This window comes from Balaenoptera borealis (genome assembly GCF_965194805.1).
Source record: "Balaenoptera borealis genome assembly, chromosome: 20".
Classification (NCBI taxonomy): domain Eukaryota; kingdom Metazoa; phylum Chordata; class Mammalia; order Artiodactyla; family Balaenopteridae; genus Balaenoptera; species Balaenoptera borealis.
This window is the reverse complement of record NC_138879.1, coordinates 7,503,282-7,528,027: the sequence shown is the minus strand read 5'-3', so window position 1 is coordinate 7,528,027 and position 24,746 is coordinate 7,503,282. Positions and strand designations below refer to the sequence as shown.

The following is a 24,746-nucleotide window of genomic DNA, read 5'->3' as shown; positions in this document are numbered from 1 at the left end:
CACAGACCCGGGGGAGCCCCAAGGGAGCACGCGCCCTGCGAGAGGAAGAGGGGCCGGTGAGGAAAACCATCTTAAAAATACATCTCGGGGGGCTTCGCTGGTGGCGCAGCGGTTAAGAATCCGCCTGCCAGTGTAGGAGACACGGGTTCGAGCCCTGGTCCGGGAAGATCCCACATGCCGCAGAGCAGCTGGGCCCATGCACCACAACTGCTGAGCCTGTGCTCTCTAGAGCCCGCGAGCCGCAACTACTGAAGCCCGCGTGCCACAACTACTGAAGCCTGCGCGCCTGGAGCCCGTGCTCCGCAACAAGAGAAGCCACCGCAATGAGAAGCCCGCGCACCATAACGAAGAGTAGCCCCCGCTCGCCGCAACTAGAGAAAGCCCGCGTGCCGCAACGAAGACCCAACGCAGCCAAAAATAAATAAATTTATTAAAAAAAAAAAAAGAAAAATACATCTCGGGACTTCCCTGGTGGTCCAGCAGTTAAGAGTCCACGCTCCCAATGCAGGGGGCCCGGGTTTGATCCCTGGTCAGGGAACTAGATCCCGCATGCCACAACTAAAAAAGGTCCCGCATACCACAAAAGATCCTGCACAGGCAACGAAGATCCCGTGTGCCGCAGCTAAGACCCGGCGCAGCCAAATAAATAAATATATATTAAAAAAAAAAAACTCTCAATCACTCCTTCTGATTAGAAAACTAAAGCTCACGCATGCAGAAAACTCAGAAAACACTTAAAAGGATGAAGAATAAAAACCACCATTAACATTCCACTGCCAGATATAACCACAGTTAACATTTTCGCCTCTTTCTTTCTAGTCTTACTTTCTACGTGTAGGTACACACATCATCTCCCCACCCTCAAAATTAACAAAATTGGGATCATACTCTACGTGCAGTTTTGAATCCTGCTTTTGTTGCCAACAGTGTAGCCTGGACACTTTGCCTTGTCATTCAACATGCTTTAACTTCAATGGCAGGGCAGTGCCACAGGTGTAACCAAGGTGTGGCACTGCAGATAAGTAACCAGCACGTTTAGGTTCAACGGATTTTCGGAGCAACGCAGTTGCATCCACAGCCCCGCAACAGGAGATGGAGGAGGGGACTGGAGACAGAAGGACAGACACAGCTTCTGCCTGACGGGGGCTAACGTCTGGGGAGATGTGGGCATCAGCCGTGTACAGCTAAGGCCTGGGGGCCCACCTGAAAGCCGATGGAGATGAAGCTGGAGAAGGGGAATTGGTCGATGTCGGGTGGGAGGGTCAGGCTGGGCCGTGCGGGAACTTCCGGGGGCATGACCTCGGTGATGCTCTCGGCCAGGGTGTGCTGACGGCCTGGGATGACATAGGCGGCAGCCCAGAAACGCCCAGGTAAGGCGCCTGGCTCTGGCGCCGCCTCCACCTCTCAGCCTCAGCCCCCAGCTCCAGTGCAGAGGGAGCCGGGCAGTGAGCTGGGGGGACCCAGAGCATCAAAGGGAGGGACCACAGGGACAGAGCCTCCGCCCAGGAGGGGATCATGGCAAGAGCGACGCCCATCAGGACTCACCTTCCGCTGTCTTCAGCATGACAGCCAGCTCAGCCGGGATCTCCAAGCACCCCAGCTCCTAGCAGGGGGGAGCAATTGACCAGGAACTAAGGGAAGGGGCATAGGTACCCAGGGGCCCTCCTCACCCCCAGGGCTGTAAGCTTCCCCTCCAAAGACCAAGGATTCTAGTCTTGGACACTCAAACAAATAAAGCCCCCAGAGCCCTCAGAGGAAAACCAAGGGCACCCCAGGCCTCTTCCTGGGGGCACAATGGATGGGCCTGAGGGACAGGACCCACCTCGGCACCCTTGGGACCCCACGCTCCCCCTCAAGCCAGGCCAGGTTCAGCAGGCTCACAACCCAGCAGACACCCTCCAGCTTCCAGGCCACCTACCATGCTTGGCCCCTTCTTGGAGGTCCCGACTCTGTGCCAGCTATGCCGATGCCCAAGCTGCTGGGGGAGAGGCAGGAGGAGATGATGCCCCCGTGAGGTGTCACCAGGAGCTCCCTAGAGGCCCCTCCCCCACTCAGCAGTTCAGCGGCCCTCTCCTCCTCCCAGGAGGACCCCACACCAGTGGAGGAAGAGGTGCGGACCCAGGGGGCCAGCTGTCTGCCCCCAGCCCTCCAGAGCCCTCACTAGCCTTAGCGCCGTGGCTATCTCTGCCCGTCTACCAGGGCACCAGGAAGAGGAGGGAAGAAGGGAAGGGATGGTCCCAGGGGACAAAGTCCAGCCAGGGAGGGACCAGAGAGGGGGGCAGTATGTGGGCATTGACCTTTGAGCTGCTTTATGGCCCTCAGATTGGAGTCACTGGGCAAGAGGGGAACAGTCCAAGGGAGGCCTGGAGGGGATGGGAGCCACCCCCAGCCAGCAGGGGAGAGTCAGGCCCTGGCAGTGGGCAGCCATGAAGGAAGGCGACAACCTCCTGGAGGCCCCAGGCTACCCCCGCCAGGCAGAGGGGAACGGAAGGAGCTCCACCAGCAATGGTCTCCAAGGCCTCGGCCCTTGTGCGGCTGGGCTTGAAGGGTGGACACCGTCGGGATTTGGCCGACGTGGCCGGCAGGGCTGCCTGGCTTCTCCCCTGAGCTGCCCGGGGCAGGACCCATCCATGTGCTTCACCTGCCCTCTCCGCTGTCTCCAGAGCAGGTGCCGGCCCGCCAGCAGGATGGTGTTCAGCTGCCCCAGAGCTGCCCGCCGCCGGAGGTACCACTTCCTGGAGGGCGGGAAGGGGGTCGGTGAGGAGTCCAAACTCACACCCCGATACCTGAATCCTCCAAGCCAAGACATGAATGTAAAATCGGACCCCAGGGAAGCCCCCAGCTGCCTCAGGGAAGCAACAGGGAAAGGACACGACACTTTGAAAGACCAGCAGGTAAACTGAGATGCTGTTGTGCCCAAGGGATTAAGATCTGGGACCCTGGAGCCGACCACCCGGGCTCGTTCCCCTACTGTTTAGTCACTGCGGTCCTGGATAAGTTACTTTACCTCTCTGGGGTTTTTTTGCTTTTGTTTTTGGCCATGCCGCATGGCATGTGGAATCTGAGTTCCCCGACCAGGGATCAAACTCGGCCCTGGCAGTGAAAGCGCTGAGTCCTAACCACTGGACCGCCAGGGAATTCCCTACTTTACCTCTCTGTGTTTTATTTTCATCATCTCTAAAATGAGAACTAGGGCTTCTCTGGTGGCGCAGTGGTTAAGAATCCGCCTGCCAATGCAGGGGACACGGGTTCGAGCCCTGGTCCGGGAAGATCCCACATGCCGCGGAGCAACCAAGCCCGTGCGCCACAACTACGGAGCCTGCGCTCTAGAGCCTGCAAGCCACAACTACTGAAGCCCACGTGCTGCAACTATTGAAGCCCGTGCGCCTGGAGCCCGTGCTCCACAACGAGAAGCCACCACAGTGAGAAGCCTGTGCACCGCAACGAAGAGCAGCCCCCGCTCGCCGCAGCTAGAGAAAGCCCACGCGCAGCAGTGAAGACCCAACACAGCCAAAAATAAATAAATAAAATAAATAAATTTATTTTTAAAATAAATAAATAAAATGAGAACTACTGTAATGCTTGCCCCACAATAAGATGAAATGAATTAAAATGTGTGTTTGGAATAGAGTCTGGCATATTATTATTTAAGAAGCAGAACTTCTAAAAAATGAAAAAATAACACATTCACTGGAAGTCTAATGGGAGATCCCGGAAGAGACAATATCTTTGAGAATTTTCCAGATATAGGAAAGACCAGACTCCTCAATGAAGGAGCCCTGAGCATGATAAATATTTAAAAATAAATCTATATATACTATTAGACATAACATAGATAAACAACAAGGATCTACTGTATAGCACAGGGAACTAATTTAATATCTTGTAATTACCTATAATGGAAAAGAATCTGAAAAAGAATATATATATATGTATATATTTGTAACTGAATCATTTTGCTGTACACCTGAAACACTGTAAATCACTATACTTCAATAATAAAAATAAATAAATCTACAGCTTTTGTACATAAAAGGACACTATCAAGAGAATGAAAAGAGGGCTTCCCTGGTGGCGCAGTGGTTGGGAATCAGCCTGCCAATGCAAGGGACACGGGTTCAAGCCCTGGTCCGGGAAGATACCACATGCCGCGGAGCAACTAAGCCCGTGCACCACAATTACTGAGCCTACGCTCTAAAGCCCGCGAGCCACAACTACTGAGCCCATGTGCCACAACCACTGAAGCCTGCATACCTAGAGCCCATGCTCCACAACACAACAAGCCACCGCAGTGAGAAGCCCACACACTACAACAAAGAGTAGCCTCCGCTCGCCGCAACTAGAGAAAGCCCACGTGCAGCAACGAAGACCCAATGCAGCCAAAAATGAATAATAAATCAAATAAATAAAAAATTAAAAAATTTTTTTAATTTAAAAAAGAGAATGAAGACAACCCACATAATGGGAGACTACTTGAAAAATCACATATTTGATAAGGGTTTAATATCCAGAATATATAAAGAACTCCTACAACTCAATGAGAAAAAAAACAACCCAATTAAAAAGCAGGCAGAAGCGGACTTCCCTGGTGGCACAGTGGTTAAGAATCCGCCTGCCAACGCAGGGGACAAGGGTTTGAGCCCTGGTCCGGGAAGATCCCACATGCTGTGGAGCAACTAAGCCCGTGCGCCACAGCTACTGTGCTCTAGAGCCCACAAGCCACAACTACTAAAACCGCGAGCCACAACTACTGAGCCCGTGTGCCACAACTATTGAAGCCCGTGCGCCTAGAGCCTGTGCTCCGCCAAAAGAGAAGCCCACGCACCGCAACAAAGAGCAGCCCCCCATTCACTGCAACTAGAGAAAGCCCGCGTGCAGCAACGAAGACTCGACACAGCCAAAAATAAATAAATTACAAAAGAAAAAAAAAAAAGCAGGCAGAGGACTTGAATAGACATTTCTCCAAAGAGATACACAAATGGCCAAGAAGTACATGAAAAGATGCTCAACATCATTAGTCATTAAAGAAATGCAAATCAAAACCACAATGAGGGCTTCCCTGGTGGTGCAGTGGTTGAGAGTCTGCCTGCCAATGCAGGGGACACGGGTTCGAGCCCTGGTCTGGGAGGATCCCACATGCCGCGGAGTGACTGGGCCCGTGAGCCACAATTGCTGAGCCTGCGCGTCTGGAGCCTGTGCTCCGCAGCAAGAGAGGCTGCGATAGTGAGAGGCCCGCGCACCGCGATGAAGAGTGGCCCCCACTTGCCGCAACTGGAGAAAGCCCTCGCACAGAAACGAAGACCCAACACAGCCATGAATAAAATAAATAAATAAAAATAAAAAAATAAACAGGAGCTGTTGTTTAAAAAAAAAAAAAAAAACCACAATGAAATACCACCTCACACCCACTAGGATGGCCATAATTTAAAAAGCAGAAAATAACAAGTATTGGCAAAGATGCAGAGAAATTGGAACCTTCACACATTGCTGGTAGGAATATAAAATGGTGCAGCCACTGTGGAAAACAGTTTGGCAATTCCTCAAAAAGGTAAAGACAGAATTACCATATAACTCAGGATTTCCACTCCCAGGTAAAGACCCAAAAGAACCAAAAGCAGAAACTTGAACAGTTACTTGTACCCTTGTGTTCATAGCAGCCTTATTCACAATAAGCCAAAAGGTAGAAACAACCCACATGCCCACTGACAGATAAGTGGATAAACAAAATGCGGTCCATCCACACAATGGAACAATTTTCAGCCATAAAAAAGACATGAAGTTCTGACACATGTTACGACAGGGACGAACCCTGAAAACAGTAAGCCAGATGTAAAAGGAATTTGTATGAGTCAACTTAGACGGCATATCTAGAATAGGCAAATTCACAGAAACGGCAAGTATACTGGAGGTTACCAGGGGCTGGAGGGAAGGGAGAGTGAGGCGTCATTGCTGAACGGGTATAGAGTTCCTGCTGGTGATGAAAACGTTTTGGAAACATATAGTGGTGACGGGTGCCCCCTTCTCCGAGGCTTCCCTGGTGTCCACGGCACTGCCTTCATTTTGTTCTCAGTCCTTAAACAATCCCCTTTGGGGCGACTGGCAGCTGGTTTACTGTCTGCATCTGACTCCCCAGCCAGCCTGGAAGGCACCAGCTCTGTGCCTGTGTGAAGATGCTGGCACCTTCCTCCCTGTGTTGCCAGCAACTGGCCCAGGGTAGATGGAGAAGGTGGTCAACCAACAGCTGTTGGATGGATGAGTGAAGACGGGCAGTGAAGGGTGAGTGGGGCTGGAGCTAAGGAGGTGAGAAGGGCGAGGGGAGCATCGTAGGACCACGAAGCCCAAAGAGCCTGGAGTGTAAAAGTCCGGCCTACGTCGAGGCTGGAGAGGTAGGTAGGGCCTCACACAACCTGATTCACGCTTTTAAAAGAGTATTCTTGCTGCAGAGTGGAGAATAGACTAGAAAAAAGAACAGTCAAGGAGTCAAGACCGCAGGTTTGAGTGGCCTAGCAGATAATGAGCTTCTCGTGGCTGGGGGTATTCAAGCAGAGGCGGCATGGTGGGGATGTCAGCAAGGAGAGTCCAGTGCTGATGGGAAGCAGGCAGACTAGCCTTGAGGCCCTACGCCTCCCCGACCCTGCCCCACCACCATGAGGAGGCCTACAGTCTCGCCCCACTCTGCACACCTGGCCTGGAGCCCACGCACGCAAATCCGTGGTAGGAGGCGAAGGCGTTGACGGGAGAGGCTGGTGCAGAGGCCTCGGTGCAGGGTGAGCAGGGCCTGGGCGCGCTGCTGGGCCCGGTGCCGCTCCAGCCGCTGCCAGCCCAGCTCCCGCAGTAGCACCTGGGGGCAGAGGTTTGGGCTGGGGGCAGGCCAGGTGGCTGGGGACCACCCTGCCCTTCTCCCGAGGCCTCAGCCTCCTCCCTTCTGCCAGACAATTGATTCTACTGGGGTGCCCGGGACACCCGGCCCACTCCATCTCCCCACCACCCAGAAGGACCACCAAATCATGAGTTGGTCCCAGAATGCTCCTCCCACTTTCCAGCCATACCTGCTTCCCTGCTCATACACACCACCCACCTGGGTGGCTCCCAGGTGACAGAGGGGCGACTCAGCCCCGAACACCTGGTTCAGGATGGCGCCACATCTTTCCCGGCCAGAGAGCTCTTCCTGCCCCTCTGTCCCCAGGGCCCGGAACCTGCCCCAAGGACGGAGAACCGAGGTCGGAACAAGCACAGCGGGGACCTCCCTCCACACTCATTTGAACCCCTCGGGGTCTATTCGGTCTATAAGTCATTCAACAATGATTTAGAAAGCACCTACTATGTGCCAGGCACCCAGGAGAGTTTTGCTGAGAGGAGGAGGGGCGGGTGAATGCACAGAGGCGTGGAGAGGTGTGCGGGTGACCAACAGTGAAAGGAGATGCAGATGGAGGGAGAGAAGGAGAGACAGAGAGAATGGAAGGAGGGAGGGTTGGACGTCAGGCCCAGGGTCCCTGGGAAAGTGTGTCCATTCCCCGCTCCCGAAAAAGCCCCAGGTCCGCCAGCCACTCCAGGGGGCCTTCCTAGTGAGCCCTGGCCCTGAGGTGCCTGCGCCCCGGGCTGCCCGCATCCTGGGCCCCTACCTGGCCAGGAAGGCCTGGAAGGGCACGCGAACGGGGAAGTTGGTGCTGCGGGTACACACGGCCTCCAGGATGCCCGCCTGGCGCAGTTGCTCTGCCACGTGACCCACATCAAAGAGGCCCGGAAGCTGTGGCCACGGGGCAGAGCCAAGGAGAGCTGAGTTGAGGGGCTCAGAGCTGTGGGGAAGCTGGGGCAGGGCCGAGGAGGGCTGAGGGGGGCAGGGCAGGGGTGGGAGGGCTCTGGCGCCAGGTGCGGGGAGAGCTCACCTTTCCCGGGTTGGGGTTGAGGCACTGGATGAAATAGACATGGCTCCTGGTGGGTGGAAAGGGGGGTCACTTGAGCACAGACTGGCCCCTCCATTCAAACTCCCTGGAGTTGAGTGTGGGGGGCCCTATTCTCACCTGCCCAGCCGGGCTAGGAGGTCCCCCAGGGAATGCTGGAAGCGAGAGGCCAGCGTGGGTTTGCCTGGTCCTTCCCCAGACTCGGGCTCTGCTTCCTGGAACAGGCTACCCACCAGCTGTGGGGTGAGAGGGGGCCAAGCCAGCTCACCTGGGCCTGTCCAGCCTGCCCCTCACCCCGACCCCCGGGGAGCCAGGGTGGGCCGGCCAAAGGTTCAGGGTGCCAGGGGCTTGAAGGCCAGCTCCTTGGGCAAGGCTGTCCGGGTGGGGAGGGCAGAATGGGGGGACAGGGGGGCCGGCAGGGGCACCTGGAGCTGGCTCTGGGCAAGCATTTCCACCACAGCAGGGTCAAGATGATCCTGGTTTCTGTTTAAAAACTTGTGAACCTGCAAGAGATAATGTGAGCAGGGGGGAGGCGAAGTCAAGGAGAGAAGGCTGGGTGTGGAAGCCAGTCCCTTTGCAAAATACTACAGCCTCTCCCCTCTGAGTTATAAGGCCACCTTTGACACAACACTGTAAGTCAACTATACTTCAATAAAAAAAAATTTTACAAAGGCCCCTTTTGAAGTTGGACTCATCTCACACCACGTACCAAAATTAACTCAAAATGAATGGATCAAAGACCCAGATGTAAGACCTGAAACTATAAAACTCTTAGAAGAAAACAAAGGGAGAAAGCTTCATGACATTGGACTTGGCAATAATTTCCTGAATATGACACTAAAAGCACAGGCAACAAAGGAAAAATAGATAAACTGGATTTCATTAAAACGAAAAACTTTTGTGTATCAAAATACAGTATTAAGAGGGTGAAAAGACAGCCCACAAAATAAGAGAAAATATCACATATCAGATACGGGTTTAATATCCAGATTATGTAAAGAACTCCTACAACTTAACAACAACAAAAAAATAAAACAACTCAATTCAGAACTTCCCTGGTGGCACAGTGGTTAAGGATCTGCCTGCCAATGCAGGCGGCACTGGTTCGATCCCTGGTCCAGGAAGATCCCACATGCCGCGGAGCAACTAAGCCCATGCCCCACAACTACTGAGCCCACATGCCACAACTACCGAAGCCCACGCGCGTAGAGCCCGTGCTCCGCAACAAGAGAAGCCACCGCAATGAGAAGGACGCGCACCGCAACGAAGAGTAGCCCCCGCTCGCTGCAACTAGAGAAAGCCTGCGCGTGGCAACGAAGACCCAAGGCAGCCAAAAATAAATAAATAAATAAATAAACCCCAAACCAACTCAATTCAAAAATGGGCAAAGGACTTGAATAGATATTTCTCCAAAGAAGATACACAAATGGCCAAGAAGCACATGAAAAGATGCTTGACATCGTTAGTCATTAGAGAAATGCAAATCAAAACCGCAATGAGATACCACTTCACACCCACTAGGATGACTATAATTTTAAAAAACGGAAAATAACAAGTATTTGCAAGGATGTAGAAAAACTGGAACCCCCCCATACATTGTTGGTGGGACTATAATATGGTACAATCACTGAGGAATAGTTTGGTGGCTCCTCAAAAAGGTAAACATAGAATTACCATATGACCCAGCAAACCTACTCCTAGGTAGATACCCAAAAGAATTGAAAGCAGTGACTCAAACAGTTACTTGTACACCCATGTTCACAGCAGCATTATTCACAATAGCCAAAAAGGTGGAAACAATTCATGTCCATCAGCAGATGAATGGATAAACAAAATGTGGTCTAAACATACAACGGAGTATTATTCAGCCATAAAAAGGAAGGAAATTCTGACACATGCTACAACATGGATGGACCTTGGAAGCATTATGCTTAATGCAACGTCAGACACATAAGGATTTTGTGTGTGTGTGTGTGTGTTATGATTCCACTTACATAAGAATAGGCAAATTTATAGATACAGAAAGTAGATTAGATATTACCAGAGTCTGAGGAAGGGGGAATTGGAGCTTAGTGTTTAATGGGTAAGTTGTTTCTGTTTGGGATAATGAAAAAGTACTGGAAATGGACAGCAGTGATGGTTACACAACATTGTGAATGTACTTAAAGACACTGAAATGTACACTTAAAAATGGTTAGAATGGGAAATTTTATGTTGTGTATATTTTACCACATTTTTTTAAAGGCCGCCTTTGTCACATACCCAGTTCTTTGTTACACTCTTGGGTCTGTTTATTGGGTTTTCAATTCTGTCCCATTGATGGGTCTGCTCCTTATCAATACCATACTCTTTTAATTACTAGAGCTTTAAAATATGTTTTAATATCTGATAGAGCAAATTCCTCCATAATCATTTGCTTTTTATATCTTATTAGCTATTCTCATGCATTTATTTTCCATATAATACTTCAGAATAATTTTGTTAAAATTCGCCTCTCCTTCTCTCATAAAAGCCCCATTGGAGTATTGTCTGGAATTATATGACTTTTCTAGATTAACTGGGAAAGAGTGAACAATATAGGGCTCTCCAATAGGAATGTGGCTTTCCCCTCCATTTTTAAGTCTTGTTTTGTGACCTTCAATACAATTTTATAGTTTTCTTTAGTCAATCTCCTTCTGTTTCTTCCTTTTTTCTTTTAGATGTGATTTTTTGTTTTTGAGGTATAATTGACATATACTCCTTGTGTTTCACGTGTGGATAACTCCTGTGTAGTTTGTTTGTTTTCTTCTACAACCAGAGCATGTCACCTCCTCCAGGAAGCCTTACCTGACTTGCCCCACCTCAAACCAGTCACCTGGTCCTAGCCTTTAAACCAGGCCCCCTCCCCTCAGCAGCTCTCCTCCTGGGTAGGTGTGCAGTAGTCATGAAACTCATAAAGGGGAGAGGAGAATCCCTTCAGTGAGCACCTAGTATCTGCCAGGCACCTGCCCCGCCATTTCCATGTAATTGCATTAATCCTCAGGACAATGCTATAGGATGGACTCCCATTCCCATTTTACAGATGAGGAAATGGAGGCTCAGAAGGAGAAGTAGACTGCCTGAGGTTATCAGAGCCAGGTCCCATGCATACACTCTGCCCCTCTTGGTCTGGAGGGTCCCAAGGCCTTGACCCTCCCCACCCCATAATGCCCACCCAGAACTCAGTAAGTCATGCACTAGGTGAGGCCAAGGGCCCAGGTGGGGACAGATGGCCAAGCCTTGGAAGGGGCCTCCCCACACCTACCCCTCTCACCCGTCAGGTGACTCCCCAGGGTCACATTGCCCTCACAGATTCACCCTGATACCTGGTAGGTGACGGTCCCAGCGTAATGCCGCACGGTGAAGATGGGAAGGGGTAGCTGGGGCTTGGTGTAGCGCGGGTGGTCGCCGTGGTGGTAGTGGCACTTCTGCAGGAAGGTGTGGTCCGTGGCCTGATAAGAGGAAGAGCTTCTCAGGCCTTTGCAGGTGCCATTCCCCTGCTGGGACTGTGCTTCTCTCCCCTGCCCCCCAAAACCACAGGCACTGAACAGAAGGTGAGCTTTGGTTTTGGTCCCCAAACTTCTTTTTTAGGAAGAGTCACTCCATATCTGAGTCCTTATAAAGGGCACAGCTTCTGTTCCAGGGACTATTTTGAACAACTGGTTCCCATTTGAGAAAAAAACACAGTAGCCTTGTATACCTCAGTCAATAAGATTTGGCGGCTTAGAGGATCCTTGATGAAATCATTTAAAAGAAATGGGGCTGGGGGACCTTTAAGGCAGATTTAGCAATCACTCCTGGGAGTCTGGTCTCACAGTTACATGTGTTTCTGAACAAGTCTTTCAAAGATACTTTTAAAAACCCATCCGGTAAGAGATTATTTTAAAGTGCTAAGGAACTTATAACAACAAATACTTGGGGAAACCCTCACAAGCCCCTCATGGGGCCAGCACAGCCCCCACAACCCTGCCCCTCAGGCACAATTGTCCCCCTTCTGCAGCGAGGACTCTTGGAGAAGTCGGGACTCTCACTCAGGATCACCCAGAGACAGGATTTGAACCCAGTTTGGCCGCTGCCTTCCCAAACTGTGCTGAGGGCCTGTGGGCAGGGTCCCAGGACCTCAGCACTTTATTGCTCCCCTGGGAGTTCCTGCTGGCTCTGGCCTGGCCACCAGGGCCCCCACTCCTTGTCCCCGACACTGGGGGCTCACCTGGGACAGCCATGTCTGGGCATCCAGGATACTCAGGAGGCTGTGGGGCTGGTCTACCAGGAGGTCCAGGCAGGACTCCTGCGGAGGCTGGGGGATGGGCACCCAGGGCAACATCTCCCGCCGACACTCCTCCTGGGAAAAGCCAGCATTTAGTTTACAGAGACCACCCATGTTCATGGGGGGACCTCATCTGAGCCAGAGCAGGGATGGCCCTCCCACTTTACAGATGAGTAAACTGAGGCCCAGAAGGACTGAGACGGTCCATAGCAAGGGGGCTTTGGGGCAGAGCTCTCGGTGTAGTGCCTTCTCTTTACCAGGGATGGCCTCTGTTCTGGGAAACAGCTGAGTGTCCCCCTGCCACCTCCATGCCCAGCTCCCCATACCTCCTCCTGGGCCAGAAGCATCTGGCTGGAGAAGAGCTGCAGGCGCTCGCTGGCGAGATTGTTGCACAGCTGCTCCAGGCCGTTGACCCGCAGTGCCTGGGGGGGCGCGTGGGCAGTGAGGTGGGCACCCACACGAGGTGGGGGCACAGGGCAGCTGGTCGGGGGGCTAGCACACAGGCCTGGTGCCCTTCATCCCCCTCCCACAGCTGCCCCCATTCTCCCCAGCACTAGGCGGGAGTGGTGCCCTAGGGCTGATGCTGCCTCCTCCAGGGACAGGTCCAAAGATCCTGGCACAGCGTGCAGGCCGCCTCAGCCCAATCCCAGCCTCAATCATGCTTCCTCCCTCCAACAACCCACACCCCTGCCCTCTGCCTCAGCACCACTGTGAGCCTTCGGGCCTCTGATCACAGCCATCCTGTGGTCTAGAAGGCACCTCTTGCTACAGCCTAACTCGCTGGCTATCAGAATGCCACATCCTCGTAAGCAGAGCTCCAGGCTGCCGCCTCCAAGAAGCCTTCCAGTATCCCTCCTGTTGGAATTACAGGCTCCTTCCTCTGTGCCCCTCAGCACTTTCCTAGTAAGCCCAGCAGAGCCCCCGCTTCATGTAGCTTTGCACAGAGTTTTGACATGTTCTAAGATACACACAAGAGCACGCACGTGCATACATGCACACACGCACACACACAGGTGCAACGGTCATCCCCCTCCTCAGAGAGTGGATGGTCACCAAGGACACGCTGGAGAGGAGGAGACAGCAGGGGACAGGGAACAGTGCCCAGCCAAGGACTGAGGTGGGGGCCACCGCCTCTTGCTCTCGCCCCTCCTCCCTGCCTCGAGGAAACAGGATGTTCTGCAAAGGGGTGAAGAACTTATGAAAACCTCAGCGTGCTTTGGGGGATTCCCTCTCTTCCCTCTCCTCTGGGTACACAGGAGGCGAGGCCGACCCATCCGAGGGTCTTCCATTGTCTTAAGGCTCCTGTGAGACTCTGCAAGGCCAAGCAGGCAGAGCTCTCCAGAGCCGACGTCAGGGTTGCATAGGGTAGATGGCTGTACCTACGGAGCACGCAGCTGTCTCGTGGACCATCGTACGGTCAGAAAGGCAAGCAGCGCACGAACGTCCCCGCAAAGGGAAGCTGCTGGGGTCCCCAGAAATAACCAGGATGACGGGGGCACCCCGTCCTGGGCCCCACCCCCAGGGGTGACCTCAAAGCCGTAGACGTCGATGACAGTGACAGTGGCCACGCTGCCTCCCTCCCCGGGGGGTGCCAGCCGCACGTTGGTTCTCCTCAGAAGCCAGGCGAAGAGCCGCGAGTACAGGGCCTTGGCCAGGGCGTCCCTGCGGGCATGGTGAGTGAGCCTCGTGCAGCAGGGCCCAGGCCTGCTCACAGCTCTCTCCTGTCCCCAGGGCCACCTGGCATTGATGGCACTTTCCACGGGCAGGGATCTCGAGACCTGGCCGTAGGGCGTCTCCTGAGGGCAGAGGATGTGCATGTGGTACGTCAGGCCCAAGGTCCACACGAGTGCTCCCCAAGCCTGCGGGTGGACTGGTCAGGCCCCCGCCTCCCCAGGACCCCCGAGCTCACCGTGACCCTCCTGGTGACAGCCGCCTCCAGGCGCTCGGGCGGCACCCGCAGCAGCCGGGCTGCCGTGTGGATCTCAGCCCAGCTGGACACGACAGCCACCTCCTGTGACTCCCTCTGGACAGGCGGGAGGGAGCAGGGAGAGCTCTGCTTGCGGACTGGCTGCTTCCCATGGGGCAGGGGCAGGGCCTTGCTTTGCCTGGCAAGGGGCCCTGTTACCCAAAGGTAGATCTGGGCAGGTAGGAGCTGGCTCCGGAGTCTGAGGGCCTGAGTGTGAATCCTGACTTTACCTCTCCACTAGCTGGCGGCCCTGACAAGTCTCTTTCCTTCTCCGAGTCTCCACTGTCTTATTGTTAAAGGCGAAACAACAATTTTTATGTTATGGTGTTGCCGGGAGCAATGAATTAGAAAATATATGTAGGGAATTCCCTGGCGGTCCAGCAGTTAGGACTCTGCACGTTCACTGCCGAGGGCCCAGGTTCAATCCCTGGTCAGGGAACTAAGATCCCACAAGCTGCGCGGTGTGGCCAAAAAAAAAAAAGAAAAGAAAAGAAAAGAAAATATATGTAGAGTGATCTACACAGTGCCAGGTACATAATAGCTGCTCAATTAATGCCAATTATCCTCCTTAGGGTGGCAGTTTAGTGGGACAGGATCGGTATAGATGCAGAAGACCCCGGTTTCAGTTTTTTCATCTGTACGATGGGAGTTCACCTGCTTTCTGGGGCAGTGGTGAGGCCCTGATGGTGGCCCGGGGCTTTACTGTCTCCTACACACAAGTGTTTGGCATTGTTATTTCTGCCCTGATGATGCAAACAAGCCACCACCAATCCAGTGTCTCAGAGGGAGCTCACCTCTGAAGAGGAGAAGCAGATGTTGCCCAGCTGCAGGACAGAGGCCAGCACAGCCCAGACTGCAGTCAACTCCTCGGAGCACAAGCCCAGCACCTGCAGGGCCTTCACCAGTCCCGTGAAGTCCTGGGCATCCTCCTTGCCCTGGAGCCTGCAGGCCCGGCCCTGCAGAGCACAGCAGGGGTGAGGGGTGAGGAGTCGGGGCCTGGCCACCCGCAGCTTCCCTCTCCTCAGACCCTTCCCTGGGCAGGCCCCGTTGTCCAGCACCGAGGGGGCCTTCCCCCACCTGGTTGAGGTAGTAGTAGGTCTCTGGCCCCTGTAGGGAGAGCCGCTCCCGTTCCATGGGGTCCAGCCCCGCCAGCAGCTCATAAAAAACATGGAAGCTCCGCTCAGCCTGGGCCTCAGGGGAGAAGGACTGGCTTAGGGGGAGCAACGGCCTGGTCCTGTGCCCCAGGGGAGCAGGGACAAGTCCTGGGGAAGGCAGGCTTGGGGGCTGAGGGACCACAGCCCCTCACAGTGGCCCCTCCCTCTTTCCCACTCTGGGAGCAGCGGGCCAGGTCGTACCTGAAACACCACTCTCGAGGTCTCAAGCAGATAATGTGACACAGAAGCTCCCAGGATGACCCCTCTGTGGACACAGGACACTGAGTGAGGGGGGCCCCCGCTCAGAATGGGACCCACCGTGGGCCGGACCCAAGGGCAGCAGTCTCAGGTTCCCAATAAGGGAAAGTGATCATGGGTGACCCTGCCCACCTGGACCCCCGTCACTCACTGCTGCAGGCAGAGGCCTAAGACCTGGCCAAAGCGGCTGGCATTGGCATTGAGGACTGTCTTGGCGTGGCCAAAGCTGCTGAGCATGGGCAGCACGTCGTCCAGCTGGATGGGGGAGGGGCATTCAAGTATCCCTGGGAGCAGCAGTGGTGCCCACTGATCAGGCATCCCAGCCGAGGACACTGTGCACCTGGGAGCTCTGCTGGTCCGTGGAGGGGGTCAGTCACCCCAGCCCTCCCTGCCCCCGCAGTAGGCAATGCCTGGGGCTGCCCCAGAGGAGAAGCCAGAGGCCTGAAGACCACCCTTCTGGCCCAAAGGAGTAGGATGGTCCCCCTTGGATCCCTGGGAAATGGCGAGCTGCCCCTCACCTGACATCCTCTGCCCCTTGTCTGCTCCTGCTCCAGGCTGCTTAGGAACTGCACAATCTTTTTGGAAGCTTCTGTCTTCCCAGAGCCGCTGTGCCCACTGCAGGAGGGAGAGGCTGGCAGGGTCTCCAGGAAGGGGCACAGAGGACAACCCCATTGAGCCCGAAAGTGGGGATATGCCCACCTGGAAGTGATACCTGCCCTAAAGGAGACTCCCAGAAATGCAGAAACATAGACCTGGGGCATAGAGACCAAACAGAAAAAAGTCCCCAAGATGCCTCATTCAAGGGGCACAGCCTTAGGAAGTCCAGAGCTGTTGCCCAGCAGTGGGCCAGACAGGCAGTTTCAAATGCAGACCTCACATCCCCCCTCCTCCCGGCCTTCAGTGTGGCCTGAAGGTTCAGCCAAGCAGGGCAGCCATCACTCACCTCAGGAGGATGCAGGTGCCCTGCCCAGTGCTCTGAGACAGGCTATAGGCTGCTGCCACGATGGCAAAGACATGTCTGGGGGAGGAGGGTGGAAGCAGAAGAGAAGGTTACCAGAGATGGGCATCCGGGGTCTCCTGGGCGTAGGCAGGTCGTGCCTGCCATGCCCTGGACCTCAGTCAATGGGACATGCTGGGGCTTCGCCACTTGGGGGTGAGCAGAGGGCTGGTGGGGCAAATTCACATACGGGGTGGTGTTAGGGGTCTTCCTAGGGCGGTAGCTGGCCAGGACCTCAGGTGAGAAGAGAGGCAGGGGCCGGTGGGGGTTCAGAGCGAGCAGGAGGGGCCCCCCAAAGGTCTGGGAGGAAAGTGGAAGCTCTCATCAGAACATGGAGGGAGCAGGGGATGCAAATAGAGTGGCGCTCTGATGCCCCCGGCCCCTCCCCGCTCTGCAGGACCCCAGAGAGGGTTCAGCACCCAGCCCAGGGAGGAGAAAGATGGAGGGGGAAGCTCCAGGGGTGCCCGGAGGGCCCTCTGATCCCTGGGGAAAGGGAATCCCAGCCCACCATCCCCTCTTGGGTCCCCCGTACATAGATTCGGCCCAGGTAAAACCTCTTCTTGAGGCACAGCAGCACGGAGCTGTCGCACACCGGCCTGTAGGGAAGCAGGGTGGAGAAGCAGGGAGTCGGGGGCAGAAGGAGATCCTGGGTTAGTGCTGCCACTGGCTGCAGAGACACTTCCACCAAGTCATGCACCCTCTCCGAGCTGGTCCATAATACAGGGGTCCGGCTGCTAAACAAGTTACCAGCGCCGTGGGCGCTACAAGCAGGACCAGGCTGCTGACCCAGAGGGAAGCTTTGTGCCAATTAGAGAAGGAAGGAGCACCTGATTCTCACCCCTCACCTGCCCCTTCCAGCCAGACGACCTTGTGTGGCAAAATCCCATGTAAGGATACAATTCATAAAAGAACGGGGGTAGGATGGGATACGATCAAGTGTGACCCAGGCATGGCAGGTTTGGGACCGCGCCCGCTCACCGCAGCCGGGCCAGGTCCTCGGTGTCTTCCAGGCCTTCCACGAGGCTCCTGCCCTCGGCGCCGGGCAAGGGTGGCGCCTCCAGGCCCGGCCCGAGGCTCAGCTCCAGGTCCTTCTCCAGCGCCTCCTCGGTCTCATCCTCCGGCTCCCATCGATCCCTCAGGAACCCGCAGGGGCTCGGGCTCCTCTCCCGCCGCAGGCGGGTCTCCAAGATGAGTCGGGGCAGCAGTGCTTCGGTGCCAAACCCAGGGTCCTCGCGGGGTTCCTCGCCCTGCGCCCAGTGCACCGCAGCCTCGGCTCCCAAGGTCTCCGGCTCCGCTTCGCTGCTGGAGCCGCTCTCGAGTGGGGGCTCGTCGGGGAGAGTCGGGCCGAGAGAGCCGTGGCGGCGCCCGGCCACCCCTTCTCCACTCGCCCTGCGCCCTTCACTGTCCCCTGAAGCCCCCGCACAAAACCAAAAGTGCCCCTCCCCAGCGGGGGCTTCCGCGGACGCTTCCTCTGAGCTCTGGCTGCTCGAGGTCCTCCCTGCCCTGTGGATCCTGGGGAACATGACCGCGAACTTGGGATCTGGAGTCGGGTCCGCATCCTCAGAAGGGTCGTCGGGGGCTGGCCTTTCCGCAACCTGCGGGGAACTCGAGCCGCCACCAGGGGGAGCCCTCGGTCGCCCGCCCAGCCCAGCTACGCCCGCCAGGCTCAGCACTAGACGGCGCCTCAGCCCCGTCCCGCGGCCCCGCCCCTCGCCCGCCGCCCGCGCCTCGCCCGCCCGCGGCCGGAGCCGCAGCCAGCGCAGGAGGCCCAGGCCCCGTGCCACCCGCAGGAGCCGGTCCTTGAGGCCCGAGGGGCAGGGACCCGCGGACTGGGGAGCGGGCCCTGGCGGGGGCCTAGCGCGAAGCCTGCCGAGCGCCACCAGGGCGACCAGCGGCGCTGGGTCCCCGGACCCTTCTCCTCCAGCCCCCGCTTCGCTCACGCCCTCCTCCTCTTGCACCTTCCCCACCCCTTCTCCGACCTGGGTACGCTGACCCCGGGCGGTCGAGGCCTCGGCTCCTCCGGGCTCGGGGCCCCTCGGCTCAGCCTCGGTCTGCACCCCACTGTTTCTCGCGTTCCGGGCCGGCTTGGGGTCTCGAGAAGCCCGCGAGCTCCGGGGAACGCACGCGCGGCTGCCCTCGAGGGGACTGGAGGCCGCGGCTTTACTGGCCGGGTCAGCCTCTTCGGCCTCAGTGGACCCGCTTGTCGTTCCTGGGGCTGCCCGTAGGCTCCGTCCAGGCCCGGCCCCCTCCAGACTCAAGTCTGTGGCAGTCTCGGAATCCTCGGTCTCTCCCTGGGGCCTCGCCCCCGACGATCCTTCCGGGCTCCGAGGCCCGGCGGGGGGCTTGTCACCGCCTCTGCCGTCGCTGCTCAGGCCGTCGCTGCCCGGGCGTTCTCTCGGCGCCTCCAGCGCTGACTCCGGACCGGTTTGGGTGCTTCCCGAGCCCATGTCCGTTTGCTCCGAGTTGGGCCGCCGCTCTGGGGCCCCGCCGCTCTGGCTGCCGCTCTCCAGGGCCTCGCGGGCTTCGCTGTCCGGGCAGGAGCTGGCCCCGTCTCCATCCGACGTGTCCGCATTGAGGCTGCGGGTCTCATGGCGGCCCCGCTGAACCGAGCGTCCCCGCCCTTTTCCTCTTCTCCTGCGGCGGTCGCGCCCGCGTGTCCTTCCTCCTCCGAGGAGGCTCTTCTCCTCCAGGCGCCCCCCACGGCCGTCCCCGGGCTTGTGGCTCTCCTTAGGCCCGCATCTCGGACGCCGCGCGCTGCCTCGTCTCCCCTCAGCCTCCGGCCGTCTGCAGTCGCCATTCTCCTCTACGGCCGGCTTCCTGCGGCCACCGGGGGTCTCCTGGCCCCCCGCGGTGCAGGGCTCCAAGAGTGGTCTCGCCCCGTGGGCTTTACCGCGGCCCTGTCGGCGCTCCCGGCTGGGCGCGCTGTCTGCGCTGGCCGACCCGGATTCCTGCTCCCCGGAGGTCGGCCTCCCGGGTCCCTCCGGGCGCTGGGGCGTTTTGCCCTTGCTCCTGCCCATGGTTTGTTTCCCGGCGTCTCCCTCCTCTCCTCTTCCCCAGGAGCTGGCTGCCCGCAGGTGCCCTCGGCAGCACATCACACAGGTTGCGGCTACAGGCTCAATCTACCCGCCCCCGCATCTCCCGCCTTATGCGTGAGCATCAATAATGCAGGTGTCTGCGGGTCCTGACCTCCTCGGCCAACAATAGAGTGGAGGCCGCCCAGGAAAGAGGAGCTGCAACTGCGGACAAAGGCCGTGGACAGGGCAACCGTGCCACCTGGAGTTGCTGCTAGCCAGGCCAGCCTGGCGCCACGCCAAATCGAGGGGGCCCATCCTCTGCTCCCGCCTCACTGCTTCTTCAGGAGGGGCTGAGGGGGTGCCAGAAGAACCGTCCTCCTTGTCCTGGGGTCTCTACGGGAATCCACCCTCCTCCCCTGCATTGGCAGGCAGATTCTTAACCACTGCGCCACCAGGGAAGTCCAGGTTACCCATTTCTTGTATTGCCTTCAAGAGCTATCCATGCAGAGAAAAGCAAGTATTCTTTTTCCCTTTGAGCACTGGTGGAAGCTTTTCTGGCTCATGGCTCTTCACTCTGCTTTTTCCAATCTAACAGATTAACCTGGAGATTTCATAATAGTACATAACTATCTTTTCTTTTCTTTTTACAACTGCATAGTAATCCAGCAAGTGAATGTGCCATAGTTTAACCAATTCTTTATTGATAGTGTGAAAATTAATCAAGGGAAACCTTACTAAAACGGAGTCCAGAGGCCAGAAGGGGGAGCGCTTACATGCTTACCACTCCACCTGAATGCAGATCCCAAGGGAAAGAAATGTACTTTGTACTACAGCCAGCTGGAGGAAAAAAGGTTTTCTCCTTGCCTGGCAACAGCTCAGCCAATGAGAAACTGTCAAACTAAGACAATGAAAAGCCACTGTACTTCAAATTCCCAATTTCCTCCAATGGTCTTTTTGTTTATAACAGCCTTTCCCAACTTCCCCTTCTCCTCTAAAAAGGTTTCCTCTCCTTTGCTTTAGCAGGGTTGTGTGTTGCTGGCCATAGTTGCTATCCTGTGTTGTAATTCTTTGCTGCTCTTGAATAAGCCTGTTTTCCTGGTAATATAACTGACTTTTTAAAATTGTTTTAGGCTAACAGACTTTTACGTCTGAAACGGATGCTGCCTTCATCTCAGCTTTTGCTTCAGTTACAAACAACATTGACACCACCTGTGTCCAAGCAGAATCAATTCCTAGAAGTAGAATTTCTGGGCCATGGGGTATGTGTATTTGTAATTTGGAGAGCTCCAAATTTTCCTCCATGGAGGTTGTATCAATTTACACTCCCACAAACAAGATAGGAGACCACCCATTTTAACATGGCACTGAGGCATGGTGTTACCTAACATTTTTGCCACTCTGAAACATGACAAAATCTCAATGTCTTTTAAGTTCATTTCTCTGTGAAAATAAGCAGCTTTCCTCCATCTTACAGCCTTTTTTTTTTTTTTTTTCCTGAGACCTGTCTTTTCTCATTCTTTACCCATCTTTGTATTGATGTGGATCTGTTTCTTGATGGTTATACTGTAGTTAAACCCAGGCAGGATTCTTGAGCCCTTTTGGCTGGCCCCGGGGCAAGGCAGCTGCTGCAGGGTGGGCTCCGGGGCACCCAAGATGGAGTCCGATGAGATCTCCAGCCAGGGCCTGTGACCTGCCCCGCAGGGCTCCGTGCCCCTGCTGACCACTCACTCTGGCCTCTCCTCACCAGCAGCCCCACCTAGAATCAGAGTGGGGGAGGTAACATTCCAGACTGTGGCCCTTTCCTTGGTATGCTCTCCAGTTGGCTTGTACCTGCCTTATACCCACCTCTCTGCATATCTCCTGGAGCCAGCCTCAGACCTGGGTGGAGCTGCTGCAAGCACTCACGTTACCCAGGAGGGCCCCTCACAGCCCAGAGGCCTGGTTTGAGCAAGGAGTTGAAAGTGACTTGGCCTTTGCCAAGGAAGCAGCCTTCTAGTGAAGGAAGCAGCTGTCCCAAAGGAACACAAGCTCATGGGTAACATCAGTTACCACGTAACTCATAAAACTGGTGTCTCTGACTGTGAAAGTCTGTAAGCTGTGCTTCCCCACCACCAATACTGACCAAGGCAAAGGGCAATGAGGTTCGTAGGGCTTGTTTCACCTGCAGAAAGCAGGAAGTGGGGTGATGTATTCACACAGTGGATGATTACACAGCAGTATCCGCAACATACATGGGTTATTTCACAAACGAAGTGGTGAGTGAAGAAGCCAGAAAGGGTTATAGAATCACTGTATGATTCTATTTACATAAAGTACAAAAAGAGGAAACTGAGCTAGTTATAGAGTGGTGCCTGGGGTGGAGGGTGGGAGGTTGGTAGTGACTAGAAGGGTCACAAGGGAGCCTCCATGGGTGATACTGTTTGTTTAGTTTGTGGAGATATTTATCGGGTTGTACTCCTATGACTTGTGCTATTCTGTATGCGTTTTATAATTTAAAAGATAACACAGAGAAAGAACTCACTGTTTTGCCCTGGACTAATAATAATAATGTTGATGATGTGCCAGGTACTGTTCTAAGGACTACACTTAATTTTTTTTTTTTTTGGCCACGCCCTGCGGCCTGTGGGATCTTAGTTCCCCAACCAGGGATTGAACCCAGGCCCTCAGCAGTGAAAGCACGGAGTCCTAACCACTGGACCGCCAGGGAATTCCCTGAGTTCACTTAATTCTTGAAAGCACTCTGAGAGGTTGGTGCTGTAAGGATTCCCATTTTATGGATGATAAGACTGAGGCACACAGCTGAGTGTCAGAACTGGGATGCCAGGAATTCCCTGGCAGGCCAGTGGTTAGGACTCTGTGCTTTCACTGCTGAGGGCCTGGGTTCAATCCCTGGTTGGGGAACTAAGATCCCACAAGCTGCACAGCGCGGCCAAAAATAAATATATTATTATTTAAAAAAAAAAAAAAGAAGTGGGATGCCCACTCAGGCAGTCTGGCTCCCAAGACCTGGCAAAAGAACAGGTGTGAGGAGCTACCATCAGCTACACACGGAACTTCTGTTTGTCTGGCCCATTACAATGTGTCCTGTGAGCTCTGAGGGCAGAGGGGAGAGCTCCACACCTGTCTCCAATCTCCTACCTTCTCCCCTGCCCTCGTCTCCCTCTGGCTGATCCAGGACAGAGCTCAGATCTCACTCAGCTCGGTGGGCGTGGCCACTTCTGATCCTCTGAGTCTCAGTTCCCTTCCCAAGCTTCATTTCATTCAAACCCCCCAAAACCCTAGGAAGGGGATATGGTCTCATTTCACAAATGGGGAAACGGCTCTGAGAGGGTAAGTGGCTTAAGGACATACAGCCAGTAAGTGAGAAACTGGGGACCCAATTCAAGGGTCCCGCTATTCTTTTCCTTTAATTAATTAATTAATTAATTTATTTATTTATTGGCTGCGTTGGGTCTTCGTTGTTGCACGCGGGCTTTCTCTAGTTGTGGCGAGCGGGAACTACTCTTCGTCGCGGTGCGCAGGCTTCTCATTGTCGTGGCTTCTCTTGGTGTGGAGCATGGGCTCTAGGCATGCAGGCTTCAGTAGTTTTGGCATGTGGGCTCAGTAGTTGTGGCTTGTGGGCTCTAGAGCTCAGGCTCAGTAGTTGTGGCACATGGGCTTAGTTGCTCCGCGGCATGTGGGATCTTCCCGGACCGGGGCTTGAACCCATGTCTCCTGCATTGGCAGGAGGATTCTTAGCCACCGTGCCACCAGGGAACCCAGGGCCCCGCTATTCTGCTCCATGACACTTCTGCGGGGAATTGGCTTCAGAACCAGACAGGCTTGGTCCCTCCCCCATCCCACTTCCTGGCTGTGTGATTTCCAACAACCTCCAGGGAATTCCCTTAGACAAACCTGATACCAGGGCAGAGGGGCCCCACCCCCAAGCCCAGTTCTCCCCTTTGCCTCCTCCTTCCCACTCATTCCTTCATCTGCTTTGCTCACAAGGACTGTGAACTCCTCCTCCGGTCTGTGCGAGCCCTCTTCTGACTCCACACTCCTTCCCTCTCTCCCTCCTGATCCATTTCCTCCTCTCCTGGCCTCACCCACCTCACAGTAACTTTCACCTCCTTTGGTTGGGTGTTTACTGGGAGCCAGATGCTGTGGGATGTTACAGGTTCTCATTTAATCCTTTCAGTTCTCTGAGGTCGGCCCTATTATCACAGCCCATTTTGGAGATAAGTAAACAAAGGTGCAGGGGTGAGGTCATCTATCCAAGGTCACAGAGCCGGTCACAGGCAAAGCCAGTGATGGAGGGTTGGATCCGCCCGACTTTCAGATGTAGGTGAACACTAAGTCTTCCACCTCTGGATGCCGAAGGCCCTCAGATCTAAGTCTCTAGACTGGCTGCCTATAGTACGTCTCCAGGGCCTTTGGAATTGGCAGTGACTCCTCCCACTCACTCACCGGTCTATCTGGCCGCCATCCTGGTCAACTCAACCTCTCAATACCTCTGTTTCACCACTCCCATCACCTCTCCCTGGACACCCCACTTCTCCCTCGGGGCCAGCCCAGCTTCCATTAATCCCCTTTCTAGAGCACACCTATCCGTAAAAATGGTTGGTCTCACACTCCTAATATGAGAATGTTTCCTTCTGAACTGAAATATTTGAACCACCAACATAAGCTAACGCTTCAAAGCATAGTGTACTTAAGGCAAATCTCGTCCTTAATGGGTGCGGGGTAAATCCATTTTCAAACAGCCCTCTTGGTATTTTCAGGTGCGTGCGTGTGCTTGTTGTTGACTTCTTTTTTTTTTTTTCTATAAGTTTATTTTATTTTTATAAATTTATTTATTTTTGGCTGCGTTGGGTCTTCATTGCTGCGCTCAGGCTTTCTCTACTTGTGGCAAGCAGGGGCTACTCTTCGTTGTGGTGCGCGGGCTTCTCGTTGTGGTGGCTTCTCCTGTTGCAGAGCACGGGCTCTAGGCGCGCAGGCTTCAGTAGTTGTGGCATGCGGGCTCAGTAGTTGTGGCTCGTGGGCTCTAGAGTGCAGGCTCAGTAGTTGTGGTGCACACGCTTAGTTGCTCCGCGGCATGTGGGATCTTCCCGGACCAGGGCTCGAACCCGTGGCCCCTGTATTGGCAGGCGGATTCTTAACCACTGCGCCACCAGGGAAGTCCCTATTGTTGA

At 55.0% G+C, this 24,746-nt stretch overlaps 1 protein-coding gene across 1 annotated transcript in view; it reads right to left on the bottom strand.

Annotated features, from left to right (window-relative positions):
• MYO15B (myosin XVB) overlaps positions 1-24,746 on the bottom strand; it is a 38,174-nt gene extending 13,428 nt beyond the window's left edge. The window contains 27 exon segments of the mRNA XM_082374465.1: positions 1,204-1,334; positions 1,546-1,603; positions 1,919-2,032; positions 2,197-2,332; positions 2,463-2,735; positions 6,684-6,841; positions 7,079-7,196; positions 7,623-7,747; positions 7,887-7,932; positions 8,022-8,137; positions 8,327-8,404; positions 11,246-11,371; positions 12,130-12,261; positions 12,513-12,608; positions 13,716-13,848; positions 13,924-13,982; positions 14,096-14,209; positions 14,947-15,108; positions 15,230-15,343; positions 15,508-15,571; positions 15,716-15,819; positions 16,083-16,195; position 16,508; positions 16,510-16,582; positions 16,752-16,861; positions 17,094-17,157; positions 17,540-24,746. Of these exon segments, the coding sequence (XP_082230591.1) occupies positions 1,204-1,334; positions 1,546-1,603; positions 1,919-2,032; positions 2,197-2,332; positions 2,463-2,735; positions 6,684-6,841; positions 7,079-7,196; positions 7,623-7,747; positions 7,887-7,932; positions 8,022-8,137; positions 8,327-8,404; positions 11,246-11,371; positions 12,130-12,261; positions 12,513-12,608; positions 13,716-13,848; positions 13,924-13,982; positions 14,096-14,209; positions 14,947-15,108; positions 15,230-15,343; positions 15,508-15,571; positions 15,716-15,819; positions 16,083-16,195; position 16,508; positions 16,510-16,582; positions 16,752-16,861; positions 17,094-17,157; positions 17,540-19,653 (4,932 nt within the window). The 5' untranslated portion in view covers positions 19,654-24,746.